The following is a 20,810-nucleotide window of genomic DNA, read 5'->3' as shown; positions in this document are numbered from 1 at the left end:
TCTGGTTGATTACCGGCGCATAATCGATCGGTCGGATTAGGTTTTCTAATAAATCTGTTTTGGTGAATCTCTATGCATAAATATTAAATAGGTGCGGTTTCAGCTACTTTTCAGGGGAAATTGGTTGATGGCCCGTTAGTTTCGAGGTTTTGGGCCATGCAGGTTGGCCAGAAGCGTTAACGTTTCTCTTTCCTCGCAGTGTGTGCGTATATATATATATTTCATAATTATTATTTTTATTTTTAACATATTAAGACTTGATATGTCGCATTCTCATTGGAGAAGATGTTAGGTAGAGTAAACAATGACACATGACACATAGTCTCTTTAACCTCCTCCAATGAGGAGATGCTACATAACTGATGTTATTGTTATTAATTATGACTTCTAACATTATTTTATATCTTTAATTATTTTAATTTTTTATCATGAATATCTAATCTAGGTGTTATAATGCTCTATTCATCACTTGGCTACCAAAATGTTGTCTATTTATCAAGAAGAATCTTGATCTTACTAAACAAAGCTAAATGTATAAGATGTTTGTAAGGATCTAGATTGTCCGGAAATAAAAATGAAAAGTATTTCTTACTAGAAATAGAAATAGAAAAATAATATTTTTAAAAAAAAAATAAGAAACAAAAATACTAGATAAATTGTAAATAAAAAAATATAGATATTTTTTATAAATATAATTTTTAATATAAAAAATTATAAAAAAAATAACTATTCAATTTAAAAATAAATATAGATTCTTTCCATAATGAAAGATTATAAGTTTATAATAAGTAACAATGAAAGCAACATCACACTGGAAGTAAAAATATAAACTTACGATTACAATCTTACATATAAGAATCACAATGAGTCGAGCACTTAGCAACCAAATTGATGATGACAAGAGAAAGCAATCGAGCACTAATTATAGAGCAACTAAATCGACGACGACACGAGCACTGAGCATTGAGCAATCAAGTGAGGAAATGACATCAATGGCAAAAGGCATGAAGTGATAGCGTGAAAATGGAGAAAAGATCAAAGCTCAAATTGATGATGGTATGAGAACCAAGCAATCAATGGCAAAAAAGAATAATGTTGACGACAAATAGCGTGAAATGATTGCATAAGAATGAAGAGAGAACTGAGGTTTGAAGTGACGGTGGCATGAGTACCATGCACTAAGCAATCGCTGGAAATCGATGATGACAACTGACATAGGGTGTGAGAGTGAGAACGACGATGAAAGGTTTTGAGATGATTTTCATATTCGAATTTTTGACGTCAAAGTAAAATCGAAATTATGGCTAAGTCGAGACGTGGGTTAGTAAGGAGAATAAGAAGAATTAAGAATATATCTGTTAATCAGAGATGAAATTATTTTTGTCTCTAACTAACTTCGATCGTTAGAAACGTATTTTCGATCATTTTCATCAGAGCTTAGGACAAGATGTTTTTTTTGCATGTAACTTTATATTTTGTAAAGTTGTTTTTTATTTTTTATGATAAAAGGGATTAAACTGGGATTGTTTGTGTATTAAAGAGAGAGCCCAATATCTTGTCCATTAGATTTTGGGTCATCAAATTCATATTAATCTCCTCCCATTATTTTTAGGGATTATCTTATTCATGGGACAACATTAGTTTCGGTGTCAAATACATCCGATCAAAACCTTAAATTAAAATAATTGCTTGAAATTTGAGGCCATTGATTAGGAGTGATCAAATTTTAGTCAGGGACCTCCATCTGGATCAAATTTGTTGTTTTGTTTTCCAAAATGTTTTGATGATAAAAAATTGTATATATTTGGTATTTGAAAATAAATTATATTTTATTTTTAAAAATTAAAAATAATCAATGCCAAATGATATATAGCGTTTGATAGGGATGGAAAATAAGGATGTAATTTATTTTTCATTCAAATTCTAGAAAATTCTATCAAACAGTTTTTTTTTTTTTTCTATAGAATTCGAATTCTATCTTAATTAAAAAAATGCAGATTTTTCTTGAAATCAAGAAATTGAAATTCCTAGGGAGTGGGGTGAGAATTGAAATTTCATGGAATTGGAATTCTACCCCACTTTTCACCCTCCAATCAAACGCACCCTTAGTGTATATAAAATCCTTTGTATTTGTTTTCAAATTAAATGTGTTAGAGTCTGATTGCGTACAATTAGCAAGTATACTAGTTCGTATCAAGTAACATAATGGATATGAGTCCAAGTACCGATCTCTCATGGAGTAACTTATTTAATTACTGCAATTATGGAATTATCTATTTTAAGTTAAACTTATCAAATATTAATAATTTGATTAAACTAATTAATTAAAATAAAAAAAATTAATTTAGACACAACTTAAACAAAAGAAATTAATAAATTTTAATAATTAAAACACGTGTATGAATCTAGCTATCTAGTACAAATTATGAATTTTTATTCAAAAAAATTTGAATTAAACATGTTATAGTGAAATCTTCTAATATATTCGTTACCTATCTCTAGGTTATAACTAGTTTATTTCCATTTAATAACTTTTTATATCTTTATAAAAGTTTAATTAAATGAAAATCCATTATAAATTATAAAATTTCTATCTTACAATGAGACTTGTGAGTTACCTTATCATTGAAAGTCATACAAAGAAATTATTAGTGTTATGTGCCTGATACTAGATTTGGATGATATTTAGTGAGTTTATTTTAATGCATTAATTATATTTTTGTATAAATCAATAAAATATAAATTTTTCTTCATTTATATTTTTTCCAATCAATTATATGAATAAGTCTCTAGATTTTCTGTATAAGAATCTTATTTTCAATGTGTTGAGAATGTGTGACAAGATTATTTGATAACAAAACTTCTTAAATTATTTATACTCCTTAGATTTTTTAGATATGAATTCCGATTAATTGAATATGGATTAGCACAAAGGTTATTACCTAGTTTAGTATGGGGATACTGATGGAAAGATGGTGTGTCACGCGTCATATAACATAAGATGTCCCTAGTAGATCTATAGGTGGTCGTTGGGAAACGATCAGTTGAATGTGATGTCGATGACTGACCACATGACATGGTAGATAATGGTCGAATCATCAGGTTGCAATGGTGTGTTGATTCTTAAAATTGAATCGGCACAATTGTTTTATATATTAGTATGCGAAATTTGCTAATGAACCAAACCATCCAATTAGAACATGAAAACGTTTATCTATATGTTTTCGTATTGTTGGTATATGGAGATAGGTGTTAGGAATAAGATCCATTGTCCTCGTCAGTATTTGATGGGGTAAACGTCATATGTGATATACTATTAATGTGATGGGACAATTCTTGGACAGAACAGATTGAAAGTCAGGAAATATGTTTTCTGAGATGTTATATAGTCACATTAATGAGGTCTAACGGATAGTTACTGAGTTTGTCACTCCATAACTCTTACTCAGTCGGAACATTAGGTAATGGAAAGATAATAGCACATGGTAATCGTCAACTAGAATAGGTTCACTTGAAGTGAGACTTCACTGCTGTCTTGAACCATTGGTAGACGCTATTCAGGAACTCTTAGAACGTCATTGGGATTTGGAGAAATTTCAACGATGGGTCAAGGGGTTGATCGATACCGAAAGGGGTTCCAGAATTATCTGATTGATAGCGGGTAGTAAACTTAGAAAGTTACACACCATATAATGTTGCGTTTAGTATCGACATTGTAACGACCCGTTAGTGGGTCTAGGTGTTATGGGTATTTTAGTTTGCACATTAGAGTTGTTGCCTTTATTAATTAATTGTTAAAAATATTATATGAGTTGGTAATGGGGGTAAATTAATGAAAATAATATTTGGTGTGAAAAAGTCTCAAAGTTGTGGGCTAAATGGGTTTGGGCCTTATTTGAATTAGACCATTGATAAATAATTAAATCTTAAGTGTAAATGAATTGGGTTGAACCCAAATCTCAAGAAAAGTCCATTGGGCCTTAATTGGATTGGGCCATATATTTTGACTTGGGCTTGGGCTATATATTTTGACTTGGGCTTGGGCTATGGGCATAGAGAATGGTATCTTAATTAAAAAGAAAAAAAGATTAAGAAAATGGTAAAATGACCAAAATGGGTAAGAGATATGTGAATTGTGTGTGTTAGTATGAAGGGTAAATTAGAGAAAATTAAAAGGGAGATGGATTGAAAGGAGTTGGGAGACAAGTCTCCCACATTTTTTTTCCTCATTTTCTTTCTTCTTACTTTCTTGTTCCCTTCTTCTTCTCCCTCTCCCGATTATCTCTTCTTCCTCCATTGTTCTTCTTCATTGAAGCTTTAAGTGGAGACTATGGAATTTTCAATTTCAAGGGGTGTCTTCATCTCTTTGGATTGCAACCATCTAAGGCAAGTTCTCTTCCTTCTTGTTTCAAATTCAAGATCTTCTTCTTCTTCTTCTCCTTATGATTGTGTAAGTTCTTCTTCTCTTGATTATATTTTAATGCAAGTTCTTCAACCTTGTTTCCATCTTAGAAGGCTTGTTTCCTTCATTTTTAAGTTGTTGCTCTTAAATTCTTATTCTCGGATTCACTAACCATGTTATGTTCTTTGGTCTATAACTCCTTGTGTTTATATCCAAATTGAGATCCGTTTGTTGGGTTGTAAACTAGACATCTTAAGCTTCATTTTAGACACAAGAATCGAATTTTTTGACTAAGATTTGATCATGTTATAGCCTTGTAAATCCCTGCTAAGATCTGGAAATTTTACTGCTTTCGAGTAAACTGACCTTGTTGTACTATTTAGGGTATAACTCTCTGTGGTTATATCCGATTCAAGATCCGTTTGTTTCTGTATAAACTAGACTTGATAATCTTCATTTGGTAAATTTTTTAGAATTTTTGTCTGTGTTTTGAGCCTACAGTATCCTTGTAAATTCTTGCCCAGAATCTGGAAATTTTCTGCTCTGTTTTTGAATAATCTGTTCTTGCTTCGGTTTTTGGGGTATAATGCTCTGTGGTTATATCCAAATTGTGATCCATTTATTTTTTCTATAAAATAGACTTCATGGGCTTTGATTCGGTATAAGATTTGAAATTTTTGGTTATGATTTGTACCCATAACAACCTTGTTGAATTCTATGTAGAATTCTGTAAATTACTGTTACAAATTCTGCCTTGTTTCGGTTTTTATGGAATATCCCCTTGTGGTTATTTCCGATTTCAAATCTAGTTGATGTTCTAGAAACTAGACTCATTAGGCTTTGATTTGGTATATCGTTTGTGGTATTTGACCAAATATTGAGCCCAGATTGGATTTTTGAAAATATGCTTGAAATCTGGAAATTTCTGAAATATGTTGTTATTAAACTCTTCCTATGTAGTCTATCCTTCCTACGTTTAAAATTATGATTTTTGTATAGTTCTTCCATTGTTTTTTTGAATTATTCTTGATAACCCTCATTGTTGGATAAAAGGGTTTTATTTTCCTTATTTCGATAAATCTTGCAATATTAATTCGTTTTCTTGTTGAACATTGCAAAAATCTAAATAGGGTTTTGTGTCACCCTACATTTCTTAAGGAATGACATTTATTCATTAGGGTCTAGTGTCATGCAAGATTTAGTGTTTCTTGCATGTATAAATTTTGATTCCTTGCGATTATTATTGGGGTAAAAATATACCGTAAATATTGGTTTGGACATTTCTATAAGTATGAGTCAATAAATGTATTAAAATTTACCCTGTGATCATAAGATAGTGCACACTTTAATTTATGTAATTGTGTATGTTAAGCATGATTTGAGATTTTTCTTAATCATTGAGAATTGACATGAAATGGGGATATGCATATGTGATGCATGATTATATTGATTTGCGCACCTATTATTTTGCGCGACGGCTAAGTCCGTGGATGAGAAAGGATATCCTATGAGCGCTTGACGCGGGTGAGGTGGCCATCAACCCAGAAGGCGTGGCTCAAATTGTTATCATTTGTTGATGTATTTTCATGATGCATATATATTCATGAATGGATATATATATATATATAGGCCGTGAGAGCCTTGAGAATTATGCAGAAAAAATTCCCTACTATTGGTGCATATGCATGAGCATGGGAACGAGTGCATAATATATGTAATAATCACGGCATGGGAAATTAATGTAAACCGAGAACTTATGAGTCGCGTTATACTAATATCTCCTCATAGAGTTGTTTATTCTATCTTGATTATCCCTGCCTTTGATTCTATATCTCCATGCTTTATAAATACACTTGCTGAGCCTTGTGGCTCACCTTGTTTACTCTCATGTCATTCCAGGTACAAGTAGAGCAGTGGTTGAGGGCGAGCCCAGTGGGGCTAAAGCCCAGGGTTAGAAGTGTACAGAGACCTTCCAAATTAGATGGTCTATGTTAGCATTTGTGATGAGGGCAAGTGTGAGGAAATTTTATGTTGTAAAATTTGTTAGTGCCCTTGTATTTCATTTTGTTTAGACTATGGTCTAAGATGTTGTAAACCTTTATGTTAGCTTCCGCTGAGTTTATCTAAGGATAGTATTATGGTGTTGTATGTTATTGTTCTATATCACACTTGTGATGACCTCCTTTCGGATATCCTATGCTAGCGGGACTATCCGGTAGTGGGCCACTACAGACATTGTGTGCCTAAAATGTCTTTCCAAATGGTTAATCAAAAGTTGACCCTTGGCCCTTACCTACCAATAATGCATAATGCATAGTAAAATTACATAGTATAATTTGAATGATTGCACTACATTATTAAAGAGGTGGCGGCGAATGTGAGAGATATTTTTCTTTAGGAGAATGAAGAAAAGAAAAGGGGAAGGGGGATTGATGAAAAGTAGTGGCCCTCTGTTTTCTCTCTTTCTACGCATGTTTCATTTTCTTCTTATTCTTTCTCTTCTTTCTTCACTTTCTCTAAAATTCTTCTACTATTATAAAATATTTTACATGTGAATGTCACGCATAAAATTTTAAAACGAGGGCACTGGTGATACATGAACTCTCTATGTCTAGCATAGGAAGAGGTGACCTGAATAGTATTATTCGGCATACTAGGTGTGGATAAACTATGACTACCACAGCGTGAGGTAGATACGGTCTAAGTACAAAATAGTTTATGTACCCCAATTTTACATTGGATAACTAATATGTATTCATTTGTTGAATATGCATATTGCTTAAATACCCAAGTTATGTATGGCGTGTATATTATATTCTGCTATGTGTGTCTAATACACGGTAAAATTTTTATTTTTGTTTGTACTGTCACAATAGTGATTCCTTTCATAAATCGAATTCTATCTCTAGTTGGTTTTACTTTATAGTATATGGTACTCATGATGCAATCTATAATCTATCTCTTCTCAATCTCAAGGTTAGGCATCAAATCATGTAAATGGTAGTCAATCTTTCACAAGCATTAAATACAATACACACAACTCAACATAACCCAAATTATTCAATCATATAAAATTATAAAAATTGTACTATCATAGTTTCGATCATAACATGGCCTTAATTTAAAGGCATAAGGCATAAATATGCCCTCTAACTATTCCTTATAGTAATTTGGCCTTCCTAACTTGAAATTGAAGCTTTTATGCTCCTTAACTTTTAACTTTGCTACAATCACACACCTTATTTCTCATAAAATTACGTGTGAGATACACACGCACTGTCAGCGGGTCGTCGATGAGGAAAAGAGGAAAAAATAGATGTCAGTGGCGAGGGATGGGAGAGGAAATAGAGGTCGTCGACGAATGACGCAATGGGTCGGTCGCCATCAATTGGTGGATTGATTGTCCAAGGCGAGAATGACGATGAGTGGGTCGTCGACGGACCTATCGTCTTTTTTGCCAGTGACCTCTATTTCCTCTCCCTTTCTTTGCCGGCAACTTTTATTTCCTCTCTTATTCTTCACTAACAATGTGTGTTGTATCTCACGCGCAATTTTGTGAGAGACGAGATGTGCGATTATAATAAAATTGAAAGTTAAGGGCATGATAGATCTACTTTCAAATTTGAAAAAAAAAGAAAAAAAAAAAAAGAGAAATAACTATGAGGGAAGAGTTTGAGGGCATATGCCTTATGCCTAGTTTAAATAAGTTAGTTCATGACATAATTAATTAAAGTATAAATCAGTAGTAGAAGTATAAGAAAATTAATTAAATAAGAAAGAAGAAAAAGAAGCTTACTTGCCCAGATCTAAAACAGATCTGGTTGCCGGATCCGACCAAATACTCTTGCTCGCCGGCGTCCGTCTTCTGCTTTGCTGCTTCCAATTCCAATTTTCCTCTCCTTGTTCCGTTCAATTTTCCTCCTAAGCCAATATGAGAATTAATTCTTTATTGCCGCCGCTTCCTCGGTTTTCTCTTCTGTGCGCGGCTTCAGTCTCCCTCCCTCCCTCCACTCTTGATTTCTTCTCCTTTTCTAAGCCTCCTTCCACGCCCTAATTCCTTCTCTCCTTTCATTTCTTCTCCTTAATTTAAAATTAATTCTTTAATTACATTATAATATTAATTTTGAAATTAATATTATAAATTAATTTATAATATCATTTTACACCAAATTCTTTGAAATAATTTTCTTTACTTGTTTCTTACAAAAAAAAAAAAATCAAATTATGTAAAATCCATAAAAACTCACACTTTAAGTAAAAAAAAAAACACAGAGTTAACATCAAAATTAAATAAAAATATCTATAAAAATAAACCCTATCTGAGTGTTAAAATATTTTTTATATCATGAACACTTTCTTTAAAAGTAAAATCGTCGACCATGTTAGTGAAACTATCAATAGATTTGTTAAAATTATCGATCCTTTTTTGTCTTTTAGCAAAAATAATTGACCGTTCTCTTAAACTATCAATAAGGAAAATTTCAAATCTCTGTTATCTTTATGTAAGTTCAAAAAATATCAAAAAATCACTCTATAATGTCAACCTATTGTCAAACACAATCGATTATTTTTTTATAAAGAAGTTAGTTGTTTGTCTAAAACCATGAGTGTGCTTCAGTTTTCTTGAAAAAAATAGTTGAGCGTTTCTTCATTGTCATGTTTAACAGCTAGTTTTTGCAAATTTTAAATATCTCCAATGGCTAGTTAATTCAAGCTTGGGAGAAATCTATAAATACCATAGAAATTAATAAAGTGATAAAAGCTTATAAATGATATTATTTTTCTTACCCGTGCTTATATTTTCAATTTTTCTCTCAACCAGCACTATTTATCTTTTGCATCATCTTGTTAAAACCTTGTTGCTTATTGTTGAGAGATTTTTTTAACTAGGAGCATCAACTCTCGGATTATTCTCTTTGTAAATTGTGTTGTAATTCTTATTGGTTGTGCTAGAGAGCCTATTTTAGTATAAATAGGAGGTTATAAATTCTTAACGATTTTACTAAAGGGCTTACTTGGTAAAATATGAGATTATAATAGATTTTGAAATTTCTAGTGAAAAACTAGAGTAGTAGAGTAGGTTGAGTTGAGTCGAACCACTCTAAATCTTTAGTGTCTTTTTGTTTACCTTAATTTATATTCTCTTATTCCAAATTCACTATTTTGATATTTTTCTTTAAAATCTCTACAGATTTTTAAAATTTATAGACACTCAATTCACCCGCTATTGAGGTACCATTGATTACACAAAACTAACAAAATATATTTGGTATTTTAAATAATTATTTGGAAAAAAATTCTAAAAATACCATCTTGTCTTTGATTCAAATTGTGTGCATAAAAACTATTTGTTAATTATTAATAATTAAAATGTTATATGTATATAAATAATAATATTTTCACGTGACAATTCACTATTAATATACATAAATGAGATTTTGACTCACATTCTCTCGTGGGTGGTCATATGTCTAGACATTATAATTTATTTAAATTTAATAAAAATAAGAATTATTCAAGTTGCATCTTAATCATGGGTGTCTAGATATTAATTTGGATCGTAAAATTAGTTTGAACTGACCAATTAAGTCCAAGATCCAGTGGACCCCAGTTTGATCGATATATTGGTCTTCTTGGATCCAAAACGGCTATTATTAATAGTATATTTTAATTATAAAAACTGATATTAAATATTAGTAATAAACATCTATACACATATACGGGATTATTATTTAATTTGCTTTATACCGTTAAAAGTTAAATTTATAATATTAATTATATTGATTCTTTTTTGGATATTTTTTAACGAAATTTTTTGTTTGGATGATATATATATAAATGCATATATATTTATATATTTTAAAAGAAATTATATTAAAGAAAAAAGAGTTTAGATTAATTAGGATCAACTTGGTCCAAATTTTATATTAAAATTTAAAAAAAAAATCCGATTCAATCTAGCGTCAATCTGATCCGAATCGATCTGATCCGAACCAAACCGAACAAACACTCTTAATCCTAATCTCTAGCAAAAACAAAAATACACACAAGGAGATGCACCCACTTTTAGCCAAGTGATGGCCACACAAGTCAATTGGATGCATCATTCTAGGTATTTGAGTCTCTTGGAACATCATATAACAAGAAAATGAATTATTGTAATTAGACCTTAAGATGGGGGCAACCTTTGATCGCTTCAAATAGGATAAAGTAATTAAAGATGGAAATGTTTAAATCATGAGTGACCCAAATCACATGTTCTTGGAATTGAATCCAAAGTTTGAACAATAATTAAATTTGTAGAAATCGCTTAAAAATTAAGGTGACTTTATATGTCCTTGAATCGATAGTCATTTTGCATTCCTCGAGACCAAGAAGAGATAGTATAGAAATATTCATATGTTGTCCATCAATCATGCCTAAAATTCAAGATTTATGAGATGATACAATGCAATTTTCTTTTTTCCACGAGTGCCTTATTTAAAATTGTACTTTTGAGCCTAATATCTCCTATAAAAGATGTCCTAAGTTACATTATTTATAGACATATAAACCCTTTTTATGAAGGGTGAGATTGTAATTTTAACTTTTTTATTTGATAATTTTAATTTGATAAATTGTAGTTAGAGCTCATGTGGTTAGATCACTTGTAGTTGTAATAAAACCTCCTATTGGTGTTCTCGGGATCAAATCTTGGGTCGTGAATTTTTTTGTCTAGGTACTTGGGGTTCGATTAAGGGGTCGACAGGCTGCCTGAAGAGTTCTAGTGCACTTTGTGCCACACCTCCCACATTAGTGATGATTTATTTGAGATTATTGTTTTTGTATGATTTATCGTCATTCGTGTTCTCAATTTCAACAGAAAAGGTAAATCGCATGCGAGTCTTTAATCCTTACCTAGATCGAGTATCGAACTCGTGACCTATTAGTATTAACTCCAGCATATTATTTGTCTATCACTTAAACCTATGCCTTGGGAGCTTAGTGCCTTTGACTATTATTTAGGTCCAATATTAAATCTGTGACCTACTAGTACAAACTCCACCATATAACTTGTTCGCAACTTAATTTATGTTTTGAAAACTTAGCGATGGTTTAATTGATCGATGCGTGGGAGGCGTCATACACAAATTTTAGGATTAATTGAACCGGAGGTTTGGACATCTATGTTAAAAATAAATCAAATAAGATGTCATGTGGTTAATTCTTTTTAAACAAAGTTAGTGAAAAATCACAAGAAATCTAAACGGAGTTTTAAATTAGAAGGGCATGACTATAGCTTTGACGATGTGTGTTTATGTATACATATATATATATATATATATAAAAGATGAACACAAAGATGAAGATGGATAACACAACTGACAACTGCAATCTCTAATTTTATATATTAATGGGTTCCTTCCCACATGACTTGTATTATTGGGTTTCCTTCTATAAATTAACTGACAATAAAATTAATTAATTAATTAATGAGCCGGTGGAAGCCCTGCAAGAAAGAAAGAAAGAAACAAGGCAACTCGCAGGCTGCAGAGAGAGAGAGAGGACCCGACAGGGTCTTCGTATTTGCCTCCCGCGCTCCCCGCTGCTGCACATCTTTCCCTCAAATTACCATCAATTATTTACTTCTTTTTCTTTTTTTTTTATGAGAAGTGAAAGGCCAATTTTACCCTTGACATAAACGAACAATTTTTTTTTTTATTAATTTCTATCAACTGTTATTTGTCAACCAATTTCAAGAATTCATCTACGAGATAACGGCGTTGGTGGGTGTTGTTAAATTACGCATTTGCCCTCAACATTTCAGTGAAGAGTTCAATTTTATCCATGATATTCACAACTATGGGTAAAATAACGAGGGTTGTGTGGGTTTTAATACAAAGCCGTGGATTAATATATGTTGGGTTGAATATTAATGAAGACCGATTAAAGAAAGAAAAATGCAAACGCATGACGTTCTAGAAGATTGGATCTGGAGGGCTGTTAGTGCAACCAAACCAAGCCCGTCCGTCCCAACCACCCCCCCCGGGGGGAGGGGGGGCAAAGTGGAATTATCACATAACCATGATGGTTACGTACGTACCCTACCCTTGTAAATAACGTAAGCAGGACCAAACCGGAACTGATTAAATATAAATATATAGCGCCCGTACGCGTTTCCGTACTCCCGGACTTTTTTCATTTTCTTGCTGTTTGCTACCAATAGCCAATCGCCAATCGGCTCTGGCAATTACAAAAATCCAACCATGCAAAGGCTAAAAAAGCCCCTGCCCCACCGGGACACCTAATATAATATGAATGCCCTTATGGGGCCCAGCCCCTAGTGTCATTATTGAATTGAAATATCATATTCTCATTGTTTATGAAAAAATTTACAAGTGAAAATGTCACCATAATCCCTTCATTTGACCACTTAATTCGAAGGATGGGATTATGAAAGGAAGATGGGTACGGAGAAATGATGTTATATTAAATATTATTTTAATAGGGGCAGAGGCCTAAAATGGTTGGTGGGTTTTGATCTTTATAAAAACTATGCTAAAAAGGGGCAAGAGCAGCGTCAAACAATCTCTCTCTCCTGTCACGTTGCAATGTGCGTGTGAGTGGCGATTTTGCCCTCTGGGACTTTGTCCGGACGTCCTTTTATGAACTCGGCTCTATCTCTCTCTCTCTCCCCCCCCCATCATTGATTGATTATCTCTTCCAGTTGTTTCTCGCTCGCCTTCTCTCTCCCAGAAAGGTTCAGGGAAGGAATTAACTCTGTGGGTGATGGAAAGGGCATAGATCTTCTCTCGAATGACCAGAGGAAGAAGAAGAAGAAGTTAAAAGAGACACATTTACGTTAAAAAAATAAAATAAATAAAAGAACAGTGAATCCTAAGATGAATGATCTCACCCGTCTCGAACCAGATTGCTCGGAGTTCGTTGAGGTTGATCCGACCGGAAGATATGGCAGAGTACTTTCCCATCCCTAAGTTGCCCCTCTAATTTTCTGCTTCAGTTCTGAGTTTTGATTTTCCTTGTTGTTTCCTCCTCCTGTTTGTTTTGTTGCAGTACAATGAAATCCTCGGGAAAGGAGCCTCCAAGACAGTGTATGTAAAATCGGTATTTATTTTACGTAGATTTGTCAAATGGGTATTTCACAAATTCTCTATTCCGGATTTCTTCTTCTCGAATTGGTTTTTGTTGGGTCCGTTTGGAGTTGTGAAATTGCGCTGTTTTTAGATCTATCAGAAAATGGAATCTTTGGTAGGCAATATGATGGATTTGAGATTTCTGTTTGGTTTTCGTTGTCTTGTCGGTGGATTGATGCAGTTACAGGGCGTTTGATGAGTACGAGGGGATTGAAGTTGCTTGGAACCAGGTCAAGCTCTATGATTTTCTTCAGAGCCCTGAAGATCTTGAGAGGCTCTACTGCGAGATTCATTTGCTCAAGACATTGAAGCACCAGAACATTATGAAGTTCTACTCTTCTTGGGTCGATACTGCCAATAGAAACATCAATTTTGTGACCGAGATGTTCACTTCTGGGACCCTAAAACAGTGAGTACCAAGTAACTCTCTTTGGCTTTGATTATACTAAGTGAAACATTGAAATTATGGAGTTATTTGATCTGGGTTCCCCCCCTTCTCTTTTTTGGTTCATAGATACAGGGAAAAGCACAAGAGAGTGAACATAAGGGCAGTGAAGCACTGGTGCAGCCAGATCTTGAGAGGGCTTCTCTATCTCCATAGCCATGATCCCCCAATCATCCACAGAGATCTCAAGTGTGACAATATCTTTATCAATGGAAACCAAGGGGAAGTGAAGATCGGCGATCTCGGCCTCGCGGCGATTCTTCGAAAATCACACGCTGTTCACTGTGTTGGTATGCCACTAAAATTCAACTCACCTACAAAATATATGTACTGAAACTGAGTATTTGTTCTGATATTATGTTGTGGAGTTCATTACATAAATAATGGTCCTTGTGATTCTTGTCTACTGTCAAATGCCTTTGTGGCTGTCACAACCCAATCCCCCATAGGTAGTTCACTGACGAGTTCTGTGTATATTACCTTCAAGTAGCACTTTTAAGTGAGGATCAGCGGTGCTTTGGGGTGTGTGTGTTTGTGGAGCATAACTTTTTTGAGGGGTAAGTTGGATTGAAACAGTTGATGGAATAATTGAGGTAGTTTTATCTATTTTGGGGGTAAATCAGGGACACCGGAATTCATGGCTCCGGAAGTATATGCTGAGGAATACAATGAATTAGTGGACATTTATTCTTTTGGAATGTGCATATTGGAAATGGTCACCTTTGAATATCCCTATAGCGAATGCACTCACCCCGCCCAGATCTACAAGAAAGTTATTTCGGTAAGTTCTCTCTCTCTCTCTCTCTCTCTCGCTTTCTCACTCACTCACTTGAAAGATTGACATGCTTTATTCCTTTAGGGGAAAAAACCTGATGCCTTCTACAAAGTGAAGGATCCAGAGGTCCGGCAATTTGTTGAGAAATGCTTGGCCACTGTGTCACTGAGGCTCTCTGCGAGGGAGCTTCTAAATGACCCTTTTCTCCAGATGGAAGATTGTGAATCCGATCTAAGATTGACAGAGTTTCATGGAGAAGTAGATTCCGTAGACCCTCTATTGAGGCAGCCATATCTCCAATTAGATTATGAAGGGAAGTCGTTTAGTAACAGCTCCTTCAACGGCTACTCCAATGGACTCAATTTTGAAGCCTCTAATGGATGGGAGTACCATTGGCCTGAAATTGAACAGAGTGGAATCGAACTATTTGAATACAATGATGATGAAAACGACGAGCATTCTGCTGATATTGATATAACCATCAAAGGGAAGAGGAGAGAAGACGGTAGCATCTTCCTAAGACTCAGAATTTCAGATAAAGAAGGTTAGAGATGATAGCAAACATCACATTTTGTGCCGGTTTTATGACCTTGCCCAAAAGTTGGAGCTCAAATTCATCATTTTTTGTTTCTCTATTTGCAGGGCGCATTCGTAACATCTATTTTCCGTTCGACGTTGAAACTGATACAGCATTGAGCGTTGCGACAGAAATGATTGCAGAGCTGGATATAACAGATCAGGATGTGACTAATATATCTGACATGATCGATGGGGAGATTGCTTCATTGGTTCCTGAATGGCAGCCTGGGCCAGGAATTGAAGAAATTCCCCGCTCTGGTACTTCATGCTTCTGCCAGAATTGTGCCTCGAATCACACCTCTACCGGTTCCTTCATGAACTTCCTATCAAATAATCCAGGTCACAGAAACTTCCAGATTCTGCAATGTTCTGGAAACGGTTGTGCAGCCACCCATGGTCGGTTTGAAGAGATAACATATCAAGTCGATGGACCTGAACACCATCCTCCAGAAAGCGTGAACAATCTAAATTTATCGAGCCAAACTAATGGTTTGCATTATACAGGCATTTGGGATCACGATGAAAAGCCTCGAGTGCAGCTCACTGGACTCTCGAGAGTGCCTCTGTGAAGAATCCAAAAAATTGGATCAACCAACTTCAGCAAAAGATAAGACAGAACGAGGAATGGAGCACAAGGATTCATCCTTCGGTGGAAATTTGATCCAATCGATATCAGATTCCAACTATTTAACCGCGATCCCTTCATTGTCTCGTGATGTTGTCCGTGATTACCAGGAAGAAATTCAGCAGGAACTGAGATGGGTCAGAGCAAAGTACCAGATGGAACTGAGAAAACTCAGAGATCAACAACTGGGACTTGTACCAAGGCCTCCTCCAAAGGTTAATTCGGATTCGGTTGTTTCCAAGAACAAAATCTTGATCAATGGGGTTTCATCAAGTTCAATTTTGAATCCATTACAAGGTGAGATTATCTTGAAATCTCCTACAACTTTGCGAGGCCAAGTTCAGATAAGTTGCCCCAGTTTGGAAGAAGCGCAAAGGGTTCAAAAATGGGAGGAAACAGTTAGTACTAGCAACAAGAACTCACTTTGCTCGGGTTCACTGCTTTCACACACTCTTCACAGAACAACATCCCTACCAGTTGATTCTGTTGATATATAAGAACATTGCAAGACTCGATTCAATTCCCCTCCCCTTCTTTCTAAGTTTTGGGCTCTGGTTAGTGCCATATATTGAATGAGGCTGCATTGCATTGCATTGCATTATATCTATCAGATCTAGACTAAGGTTTGGGAGGCATCCTCCCCATATTTGCTTCCATTTTTGAATTTTTCATTCTCGCTTAAGATTGCACCTGTGTGACTAGAAATTTATGTGAGACGGTCTCCTTGTAAAATTAAGAGAAGAGAGTAAAATATAGCCACACCCTGATATTTGGTATAAATATGGATAGTTCCCCTTAACATTTCAAAAATTATTATAATGACTGTCTTTATTATTCAAAACTTGTATTGAATTATGTTCTGTCATTATATTTATAATAATATTACGTGGAGCACTCCCGATATTTTGTAAAAAAAAATAAAAGTGAGATTGTTACATACAAAAAAAATGACCCCTTAATGAGAAATCTTATATATGTAAGATATAAGACCATTCCAGAAGCAACATGCATGGGTGAAGTGAATTATTTGACATGTGAGCTGTGGGCGGCCAATGAATGAGAGCCGAAACACTGGTTCCTTAATTAAAGGCCCACCACCCTGGCTTCGCTTTGCATGCCAATAATGGAGAAGAGGTGTTTGTTCAAAGAGAGAGAAGTAATTAATGCATGGCCCCACCAGAGGCTTCATGTTCCATATCTCAAACCCATACGCATCTTCTTCTTTAATCACTTTGCTTTTTCTCTGGTATGAGATTGTAAAGCACTTTAGAATGATTGAAAAGCTTTTCATGGTAAAGATGAGGCTGGGAATAAAGTTATGATTTTCTCTCTCTCTCTCTCTCTCTCTCCCTCTTATGTGGTGTGTGTGTGTGGGCGTGTGCGCACACTGTCATCTTCATCAATATATGTTCTGTTCAACTTTTAGAAAGCTGTTTGTGTTTGGGTAATGAATAGACCACCGCGATCAAAGTTGAATTCAAACCTTCTTACTTTATAGTTTTTCAAAGACTCAATTCATAGTCATAATCTTGGTGTTTTCTTTTTTTAATTGAATTTATTTATTGTGTATTCATTTTGACTTTCTCTTTTCAATCACCCTCTTTTGAAAATTCTATCGTTCATTAAAGTATATGTCAAAATATTTGAGTTATAATTAAAATGCATAATTATAACTTTCACGTAGACTATATTTGAATTGAGTGAATAGAGGAAGAAAGTAGACTATATTTTAATTGACTATAACTTTCACGTAGACTATATTTGAATTGAGAATAAAGGGAGAAAGAACGGAATGTCGAGGGAATGAGAAATAATCTCTTTATTTGAAAAATTTTCTTCTTTAAGAAAATGAGAGAAAAAAAGATTGAAGAAAACCTAATTCTCACAAATATAGGTGATGTGGCACTACCTAAAATTATAAGAATATCTCTATGCGCTAGTAGCTTTGCCCGTCATATGGATTGCCCAAGAGATTAACACATGACAAGTCAACAATCTAAAACGGTATTCAAAAAATTCGGATCGGATCGCGAGATCCGTTCCAACTTGACCGGGGGCCCAAGGAGTCATGCTAGTCCAACTCGAGTTTATCTCGAATACCCCATAACGGACTTGTCTATAAAAAGCAGGGGTCTTCATCAGGTATGGGAAAGCTCTCAAACTCTTACATTTGCATTTACTCTATTAATTTGAGCGTCGGAGTCCATTCCGAGGGACCCTAGCTCAGTCACTCTATTGTCTTACAAGTTCTATTATTAAGGTCTGACATCGTCAAGTCTGAGCTTTTATTCCCGAGATCCATTCACAAAGATGGCACGTGGTGATCGATCCAAAAAACCATCATCAATAGGTGCGAGATGATGTAAATCTTTTTCATTTAAAAATAAATTCTTCATTGCTCTCCTCTCCAAAAAAAAATCTCAAATACAACTTAAAAAATAAAAAATATATATATAATTAAAAAAGAAAGATGATCTTTCATTTTGAAAGAAAGTTTAAAAGTGGATCAATTAATAATATTATCATTAAGAACATATTAAGTTTTGTTTTAGTGACTTGAACGGTCCTCTGGGCCCAACGTAAATAACAAAGTATTAAACTAACATAATGATTTTAACCTTATGTTGTAGCCTATTTTCTAGAGAATTTGTTTTGAGTAAATGTTGCTAACAAAGGCTCAGATGGTGCTGCCCCGGGCCGAGCCAACTCCAAGGGGCTCGCCCCAACAGGATCCATGGGCCACAGGACCAGTCAGCCCGGCCCAATTTTTTCATTTTTTAATTCATAATTAAAGACATACAAAGTTAAAAAATTTATAAATCATAAATAAAATATAACATACATGTTGACGTAAATGTATACCCAAAAATGAATTAACAAATTAAATCTACAAAAATATATTAATTTTATATGATAATTTATGAAATCTAATTATTTCATTTTAATTATTTAAAACAAACTATAAATTTAATTTGCATAAAAATATATAAATTACAATTACAATTACTAATGAACTTGTAGTGTTGTAAGTTTTAGGGAGGTAGGGTTTCGCCTCATGAATCGATTCTCTTTTATCATTGAGACGTATAATTTTAATTTCTTAATGAGTGGATGAAGAGTACTTTGGTTCCTATATACAAGAACAAATGAGATGTTCAAAACTGTGAAAATTATAGAGGAATTAAGTTAATAAATCATACCATGAAACTCTGGGAGAGAGTAATAGAGCAGAGGCTCAGAAAAGAAACAAAGATGTCAGAAAATTAGTTTGGTTTCATGCCTGATATGTCAACAATGGAAACCATATATTTACTGAGGCGTCTAATGGAAAGGTATCGAGATCATCAGAAGGACCTACATATGGTGTTTATAGATCTAGAAAAGACCTATGATAGGGTCCCTAGAGAAGTATTATGGAGAGTTTTAGAGAAGAAAGGAGTCAAAATAGCCTATATACAAGCCCTTAAGGACATGTATCATGGTGTAGAGACAAGGGTCAGAACATGCGGAGGGGATACTAAACCATTTACAACTACAATAGGACTGCATCAAGGTTCTGCACTAAGTCCATACTTATTTGCCCTAGTAATGGATGAACTCACTAAAGATATTCAGATAGATGTGCCATGGTGTATGCTATTTGCAGACGACATAGTGTTGGTGGATGAAACAAAAGAATAAGTGAACACTAAGCTTGAGTTGTGGAGAAACGATTTAGAATCTAAGGGATTTAAATTAAGTAAAAAGAAAACAGAATATATGGAATGCAAATTTAGTAAAAATGCAAGAGTGGATGATGTTATAATAAAATTAGAAGACCGAATCTTATAAAAAAATGACCATTTTCAATATTTGGGATCAGTGATTCAAAAAGATGGAGAAATCCACGAGGATGTCGTACATAGAATTAAGGCAGGTTGGCGAAAATGGAGAAATGCATCGGGGGTGTTATGTGATGGTAAAATCCCATTAAAATTGAAAGGAAAATTTTATAGGACACCTATAAGACCAGTCTTGCTGTATGGCTCGGAATGTTGGGCAGTCAAATACCAGCATGAGTAAAAGACGAGTGTAGCGGAGATGAGGATGTTAAGATGGATGTGCGGACATACAAGAAAGGATAAAATTAGAAATGAAGTTATTCGTAATAAGGTAGAAGTAGTGCCAATCGAGGAGAAGATGAGAGAGACTAGACTAAGATGGTTTGGTCATGTGAGAATGAGACTAAGAGACGCTCATGTGAGGAGAGTTGATGAAATGGAACAATTAGTGACAAAAAGAGGTAGAGGTAGACTCAAGAAGACTTTGGAAGAGATATTAAAATTTGATATGAAATATATAGATTTAAATGAGGATATGACAAAAGACAGAAATACATGGAAGTCTAAAATTCATGTAGCCGACCCCACATAGTGGGATAAAGGCTGGATATATTGTTGTTGTTGTTATTAATTAATATTATTTAATGAACATTAAATAATATTAATATAATAATTTAAATAAAATGATTACGTAGTGTTCACGTATTTAATTCTTTAAACATGATAATATTTTGATAAGGTGAATTCTATATTATTATATTTAACTTATCACGTTAATTTTTTTTAATTCTTTAAAAGATTAAAATCTTATATATATATATAATTGATATGTTATCGGACGCAAATAGGGATGGCAATTACAACCGAAATCGTGGAAAATCGAATTGAAACCGAACTGGTCAACGCGGTTAAAAACTATTTGACTGGGTAATGGTTTGGTTTGGGGAAAAACCTAACATTGTTTTAATGGGTATGATTTGGTTATGGTTTTCAACAAAACCAAACCAAAACCTGAACCGAAACTGAACC

At 34.1% G+C, this 20,810-nt stretch overlaps 1 protein-coding gene across 1 annotated transcript; it reads left to right on the top strand.

Moving 5' to 3' along the window:
• The first annotated feature begins 12,964 nt into the window (after nt 1-12,964).
• On the top strand, nt 12,965-16,518 carry LOC127802604 (probable serine/threonine-protein kinase WNK9). Its single transcript, XM_052338506.1, is given in 8 exon segments — nt 12,965-13,359; nt 13,457-13,494; nt 13,718-13,945; nt 14,051-14,271; nt 14,605-14,762; nt 14,841-15,300; nt 15,399-15,865; nt 15,867-16,518. Coding segments are annotated over 8 exon segments (2,238 nt in total). The 5' UTR covers nt 12,965-13,284; the 3' UTR covers nt 16,458-16,518.
• Nucleotides 16,519-20,810: the final 4,292 nt, after the last annotated feature.

The sequence above is a fragment of the Diospyros lotus genome, chromosome 5, assembly GCF_014633365.1.
Source record: "Diospyros lotus cultivar Yz01 chromosome 5, ASM1463336v1, whole genome shotgun sequence".
NCBI lineage: Eukaryota > Viridiplantae > Streptophyta > Magnoliopsida > Ericales > Ebenaceae > Diospyros > Diospyros lotus.
The sequence above is the reverse complement of the archived record's forward strand: the minus strand, read 5'-3'. Positions and strand labels throughout refer to the sequence as shown.